Source organism: Pundamilia nyererei, unplaced genomic scaffold, assembly GCF_000239375.1.
Source record: "Pundamilia nyererei isolate P.nyererei 1_Seehausen unplaced genomic scaffold, PunNye1.0 scaffold00186, whole genome shotgun sequence".
In the NCBI taxonomy this organism is placed as follows: Eukaryota; Metazoa; Chordata; class Actinopteri; order Cichliformes; family Cichlidae; genus Pundamilia; species Pundamilia nyererei.
The window spans coordinates 814,393-821,837 of NW_005187587.1; the positions used below are offsets into that span (position 1 = coordinate 814,393).

Sequence of the window (7,445 nt, forward strand, 5' to 3'; positions counted from 1 at the left end):
GATTCGATTATTGGCTTAGCACTCAAACATCAACATGCAGGAAGGAAAGTTGCAAGTCTAAATAAATACCTTCCATGGAAATTGCTTCAGGGCTGCATTTCAGAAGTAAAAACACTTAAAGGGAACCAGCCTGTCACTTGAGAAAATTTGACTTGTCACAGCAAGAAAGAATAGGTATAAATAATGACACGAGTAATCATGTCATAGATCATACCACTATCTGGCCCACCATCTCCTGCCAGGGCTTGCTGGGAATGCTTCGACAGAGCTGCAATTTTGCACACCACTGCCTGTGCTTTAAATACTGGGAGCCATTAAAATTGCGATTTAAAAGAGGCCTTTTATCATTAAACCAACTACTTCTTCCCCCTTCCCATCTCAGCGACTCATAAATCCCAGCCATAATTTATAACCACTTTGCGGCATTTTAAATTTGTCTAATGTGGTTTTCACTTGTGAAACGTTCCCTCAAATCATGGTACGTTAGCTGAACTGAAAACTGTCCTTAACACAGCCAATCCAACCTCAGTTCAGACACCTGCATCTGACTGCAGCAGGAAACAACAACAGTAACTTCCTCTTTTTTTGCCCGCGGTGCACTCAGGTGTGCACACATATACAAACGAGGACCAGTAAAAGAAAAATGAAAAGCAGGGAAAAGAAAGAAAGAATAGAGATCTTTGAATACCGGCAGAACAGGAATCCAACACACCCAAAACGGACATAAGATACCTATATCACATGTATGAAACATAGTGTCTCCTGCTGGACACCCCCCTCCGCCCACACTCACGTGCACATACAATCCACCCTGCACGTCAGAACAAGTCCTTACTACACGTATGAAATTCCTTCAAACCAAAACGACAACAGTGTTGTTGACTTGCTGTGTGTGTGTGTGTGTGTTTGTGCACCTCCCATTCGCAATAACCTAATCTACACCCTTCTTCTTTCTCTCTCAGGACTCTTAAAGCACCAGCGTTCACTCTTAACATCTAAACACTTTTCTCTCACCTCAGGTAAAACACAGCAGAGGAAAAGCCCCTTTCTTTTACGCAACTTATATGTAGATTATCTGACTTAATGCCATAACATTCAAATATGATTAAAATGGCTAGTTTTACTTTAAAGTGGGCCCCTTTTAAAGTTCCTTTATTCTCAACACTTTTATATATTTGAAGTTATTTGACCTATAAATTCAACACAGCTACTAAAGGACGTTACAGTGTAACCATTTTGTCAGTGGCTGTTTCCAAAGTCATGAATAAAAGTTCAGCCGATTATTTACAGAAGTTATAGGACCAATCCTCACAAAAAGCAGAAGCTTGTGGTGAGAAATCTTTACAAAAGTTTATTTAGAAATTTCACCACCGGCTCTCACATCTGGTTAAATTCACAGAAAAAACTTCTTTATGGAAGGAAATGATTTTAGCACCTTTAAATGTTTTCCTTTGCCCTCCATTCATTTTCTGAAGCCCCATTCACACATACCGTGACACCTGTGGATGATCCCACTTACCCACAAAAATCAAAGGTTGCTAGGGAAAAATGTGCATTCTGCAACGGGTTGGCAAGTGTTTCCCAGCAGCTGCTAAGTTTAACTGGCTGCAAAGAGGTCTACAGTACAGTGTACTTGCAATTACTTTGGTTGTTAGCAGGTTGCTATGGTTGCCTTCAGTTAGCGTGGATAAAAGCGGTTTGTCGGGAAACACTCGACAACCGCTTGCCCAGAGGCAGTGAAACTGTGAAAAGTGCAACGCAAACTACAAACAGATAGTCACCTTCCAAAGTAAAAGCTGCACCTTTTGAAATACACAGCTTTTACTTTGAAGGTGAATGGTCTCCAAACAACAAGAGGCCACGGCAATCTGCTGACGACCAAAGCAATCACAGGGAGGTTTTTAATGCAAATAATTTTATAGTCGGCCAGCAACTAGTCACCAACCAGTCGAGTAACACACATTTTCACCAGTGCCGGAGGTTCCTAAGAGATTTCCAGGCATGTTTAACTAAGCCCATAACAGCTTATCCAACTAAGAGTGGTGACAGTTTGCCAGTCTATCACAGGGCTAACACAGAGCAAAGGATAACCACACACTCTCACATCCACATCTACACGTATGAGTTACACCTCACAGCAGGTAGGTTCCTGGGTTCAAACCTCTGGGTCTGCTGTGATGTTCTTAAAGTTTCCTTGTGCCTACAGGGGTTTCCTCCCACAGCCCAAAGACACGCACTTTAGATTGGGTTGTTCAGAAGCAGTTACTTAAATATGAAGAAGGGTTGCAACTGATTACTGTATCAGTTATTTTACCCATGAATCATTCAGTTGGAAAAGATGAATTTGTTCAGTGAAATATCAAAGCATGACTGAGTGACTGACTGAGGGACTGGTGCGTCACAAAAACCAAATCATCAAATCACAGCGTAAAAACTTAATCACAACATTATTAATGGATAAACAACTTAAAGTAGCATTTCAGTTTCTAACAAACTGTGCACTGAAAATCTGAAGGACGACTCTCTCTTTTTGTCTTTATATGTGAACTGCAAACAAAGCTTTAGCTGCTGAACTCTACATCTGATTAATATAAAAGCAATACAAAGCTGTAGTACTGCAGGGTTTCCAACAACGAATCATCAACTGTGATTGCATCTGCACATCTTTCAGGCTATCGCATTAAAATCTAAACTTGTGCTCACTTCTCAAACTAATTTAGCAATGTTAAGATATCATTAACCAGTAAATAAGCAACAAAGCACTTCCTGAGAATTCAAGATAATCGTTTGCTTGTTTCTAAAGCTGTCGAACTCTAGAAAGCATCAGCAAAGTGTATATGTAGGCCTACACATCTGAAACAAGAACAGGATGCCAACTAGGCGTTCAGTGTTCACTGGATACTCGAGGTGAATATTTGTTTGATCCAAATTTAATTTACATACTCCATATTTATAGAAGTTTCAATGTGCGGTACAAGCACAGGTCAACTTTTGACCGTGCTTGTTCTTCTGCGTTGTAATTCATACCAACATTTCGATCTGTTCACGTGATCACTTTTACCAAGAACCACCCTGAACAGGAAGAACAGGGTCCCCAAAGACCACACGGCGGGGCTGAAGATGTGCTGTGCTGCTGCTCTGCATGGCAGCGGACTTTCTGAGCACGAGTAAAATTAAAGGTGGGAGGGGCTGATACACAAGCTGCTCTTCAGCCTTTTTGAATGGCAGCAGTTGATTTGGCTAGATAAGGATCACGTGATTTTGACAGGATGTGTTTTTTCTGTGGTGTTTGAGCTTACTTTAACCTTTTCTGTTACCTTTAAGATCACTGTCATATCACACGGGCTAATTCATTCAGAAGCACCGTCTCATACTGCTGTGCTCCTCAGACGCACGCAGCATTATTTTTATTAGATTACAGCTGATTATACACTGCACAGACACATTTGTCATATTTGTGCACCGCAGGACACCTCAGGCATTTTGAAAGCTGTCCTTCCTTCCCGTCATCTTTATCAAACAGCTCTTATGCTTGAGCTGAATTCCTGAGACTAACGGTGCTCTGACATGATGTTTTTTCATCTCAATTATGCAGTGGTTACATCAAATTTAAAATTACTTATAAGTTTTATAAATTAAGCTGGCTTCAACTCAAGCGCTTAAAACTACTCTGACCTGGATCAATGAGAACCTGCCAAGTCAAATTTATTAAATGACTTATTTTTCTTTCACTCATAAATAAAGACATCTCTGTATGTGTGTGTGTTAATGTGTCTGTTAGGGCTGGGCCATATCATACCGTTCACGGTAATACGCGATATGGGTACGGAGCCTACGGAGCATTACGGCTACCGTAGGCAGGAGCCTCGCGGAGTAATACGTACGGTGCTTCAACATAATATTACCGTATTGCGTGTGTGTATAACCTCTTTCTAAGTTTTGTGGATGTTATACATGGTTATGCTGAGGATACGTCGGCCAATTTCCACTGAAAATGCCTTTTGGTTAAACTGTCAGCAAGGAATTTGCATTTGCACTGTTACATTTTTATATAACTTTAATGCAAAAAACAGCTGCTTGTTTAAGTGAAAATACATTGATGGGGTTTTTTTGCACTAATAAAACTGAGGAGTTGTAAAGTATTTTGTCTAGTGTCAATTATATCGTCAGTTATATCGTTATCGCAAATTTTCAAATCTGTATCGTGATAAATATTTTTGGTCATATCGCCCTGCTCTTCACCTCCCTCTAGAAATGGACTGGCTTTTTAAACCATCATGCACACACTCACACTCCAATGGATGCATCAGATTAAACTTTGGGGGTTCAGTACCTTAAATAGCATCCACAGAACCACCGACCTTTTAATTAGTGGATGCTCTACCTTCTGAGGCACAGCTACATCCAAACTTACAACACCTAGTCCTGTCCAAATATCAACCGAGCTCAACCCCCACTTAGCTTCCAAGATCAGACAGGAACCATTTGGTACTCATTGGTTGTATTTCTGAGGTCAGCGCATTGTCAAATTTGAGCTCATCTCAGTGAGAACCCATCACGTTTTGGCTAAAATCTGATGAGCTGGGATGACCACATGAATGTTTACATTGTCATTTCTGTGAGTGGATTTACTGACATAATGCATTCCCATTACCGGCCTAAACCTTATTCTAACCTCACCGCTAAACCAATCCTCTGACGAGGAGGTGTAAACACACCTCTAAAACCTCCTCACTAGAGTAGTCTAAATTAAATTCAAACAAAATAGTAATGCAATACTTGGCTATGGTTTATGTTTATTGTGCTCTTTCGGTTTCTTGGAGGGCGTCAGGTTAAGCGACGACAAATTCAGTCACTCTCTTGTTGTGTGGCAACCCACAAATGACACGCTCAGCGAGCGCATTCTTACATCTGTCCTCGTTTCAAAGAGCATCACTCTGTGCACGTCTTCATGTGAGGACATCTGACAGCTGCAGTTAGAGAAATAACCCGGACCTCATTCTTTGTAACCCAGTGGGGGTTTTCTCCTTTTATTTTTGAACACCAGTAAAAGCAGTTTGGTTTGACATTAGAGAAGCTGGACAGATGAACTGTGCTGATTTTTTGTTTACTTTTTTTAAAGTGGTTTAAGTACATTTTATTTTACAGCCCAAGTAACAGCTGAGGAAAAAATAAACACTTACTCGAGTTATTGCTAAATTTGGCATTAACTTACAGAGCACAGCTCTGGTCTGCATGCACACAAGTGCTGACTGGATAGTTTGTCTGACTGGTTAGCTACTTTTCATATCTTTGATGTTTACTTTCCTCTCAGTCAGAGGCATAAAAGGCTTTCTATATGATTAAGAGTGCTCTGTTTTCACTAAGCTGGTTGAAACTTGCAATAAAACCTTATCTGACAGCAGCTCTACCTGAGAAAGGCTGCAGACAGTCTGTGCTCTCCACATTTTGTGTGTCATCAACTCAGGCTAATTAACCGCACACCAGTCCGTAGTCCAGGCGCCCGTGTGCGCTCACTCACCCACATAAAGCGTTAATTTTTTCTACCTCCGGTGCATTTCCTGTATCAGCAGCAGAGCAGTTGAGGAGGGGACTTCAACTTTTTCGCTATTACACAAGAGGCTAACGTGGAAACTCTGGCTGCCTCGTCCTGAGCCGCACATGGATGATCATGACCGAGGCTAAATGACTTGAGGTGGATGTCTGAGAAGGATGGTGAAGAAGAGGAAGTGATACAGAGCGACAACAATCGCCACAGCTGAGCAGCATGCATGTGATTTAGGGGTGTCACCGTGCTGCTGCAAGGGCCTGTTTGTGAAACTGCTTTGTGCAGAGGTCCATGTCTAGACACCCACCAACCCACCCACCAGCACCTTGAGTAGCCACCCACCCGCAGCCACACATCACCATCCACCCCCACATGCACAGACACACGCCCACCACCATTTTACAGCTCCAATCAGATGTAAACAGCATGATCTATCTAACTTCCTGGTCTGTCTCCCTGCCATCTCTCCTCGGTCAAAACCAGACATCTCAGCTTTCAGTGCTCCGCCGACTCTTCTACTCTTACATCTCACACTGTCTCCTCAGCTCGAGCCTCTTCGGGGAGCTTTCGCACTCTCATTTATCACTGCTGGCAAGCACCTGCTTTGAGTTTGACACCTGCCTGCCAACACCAACCCGCCATCAACAAAAGAGTCAACAGGTCACCGTTAACAGTGTGCAGACCTGAGGCCCCCGAATATAAGAAACAAACACACACACAGCAACACTCCTTCAGACAGTGAACATCCGTCCACACACCCACAGCCATATGCAGCAGAGGGATTTGTGAATGAGCCGCTGCTCTTACCTTGGCACTGGAATCCCTGCTTCCCAAAGCCCCTGTGGACAGAAAGACAGGGCTGTGAGATTTGGGGAATTCACAAGATATGCATTGGCAGTGACGCGCACGCGCACACACATATCCAATCACACATGATCTCGCGCGCGCGCACACACACACATCAGCGGGGCCCTGTGTCTTCAGCAGCATTCCTCCAGTGTCAGAGATGGGTGTCCGGGACGATGCGGTAAAAACACCCAGCAGCAGCAACTGCTCTGCGGCTGCCGACACGCCATCTCTCCCCGACAGGCCCGCGGTGTTGTCGCATTGTGGAGAATTGTGGAGGGGGGTGGGGGGTGTATGGCGCACCGCGTTGTTTTTCATGACAATGAAAGAAACACTGCGGTGTCAGTGTGGACGAAGGCCGATTGAGCCGCAGCAGCAAGTGAATCACCTGTGTCCTTTCCCCTCACACACGCCCGCGCGCACACTCACCAGATGAAGTCCGTGCAGTGGCTGCAGAAGGTTGGCTGCTTGAAGAAGCGCGCGATGAACTTGTGGTTCTTCACCTCGTGCACATTCTTCTGACGGAGGGCTCCCTGACGGGCAAAGCCGCGCGCGCTCTCCGGCACCTCTCCTTCGCTGTTGGGGTCAGCCATCTTAACGAGGAAGCGGCGGCGGTCCGAGAGGAGGAACGAGGGGTGAGGAGAGGGGAGAGAGAGACGCGACGGAGGCGGCGGGGGAGGACGAGTCGCGGTACAGGTGCCGCCTCCTTCTCCTCTTCGCCCCGCTGGCCGCCGCGGTGTCGCTCGTGCTGCCGGTGTTTTTGTCGGTCTGCGTCCAGCTCGCGCTCAAGCTGCTGCAGCTGCTTCTTCCGGCGGGTCCCCGTGCCGCGCGCCTGCTTCCCTCTTCTCACCGATGTGCCGCTGCTTACAACTCTCTCTCTCTCTCTCTCTTCCTCCCTCTCTGTATTTGTGCGTTGACGTGTTGTTTGTGTGGCACACCTCTGAAGCGATCTCTCTCCGTCTATGGCACAACGAGCCCTGCGTTCTTTCACTGTGATGTGACTTCTGGAGACACACGCATCCAAACCAGTCTGAGACGCCAGTTAACAGAA

General features: G+C 44.8%; 1 protein-coding gene across 2 annotated transcripts in view; it reads right to left on the reverse strand.

The window, feature by feature from the left end:
* Window positions 1-7,445, reverse strand: part of prkcba (protein kinase C, beta a) — a 49,600-nt gene extending 42,155 nt beyond the window's left edge. The window contains exons 1-2 of one of the 2 annotated variants that reach the window (XM_005746979.2): window positions 6,824-7,445; window positions 6,356-6,387 (exon numbers count right to left, since the gene is read on the reverse strand). In XM_005746979.2, the coding sequence (XP_005747036.1) occupies window positions 6,356-6,387; window positions 6,824-6,987 (196 nt within the window). In that variant the 5' untranslated portion in view covers window positions 6,988-7,445. The remainder of the gene's footprint in view (window positions 1-6,355; window positions 6,388-6,823) is intronic. The other variant, XM_005746978.2, reaches the window with a different exon arrangement.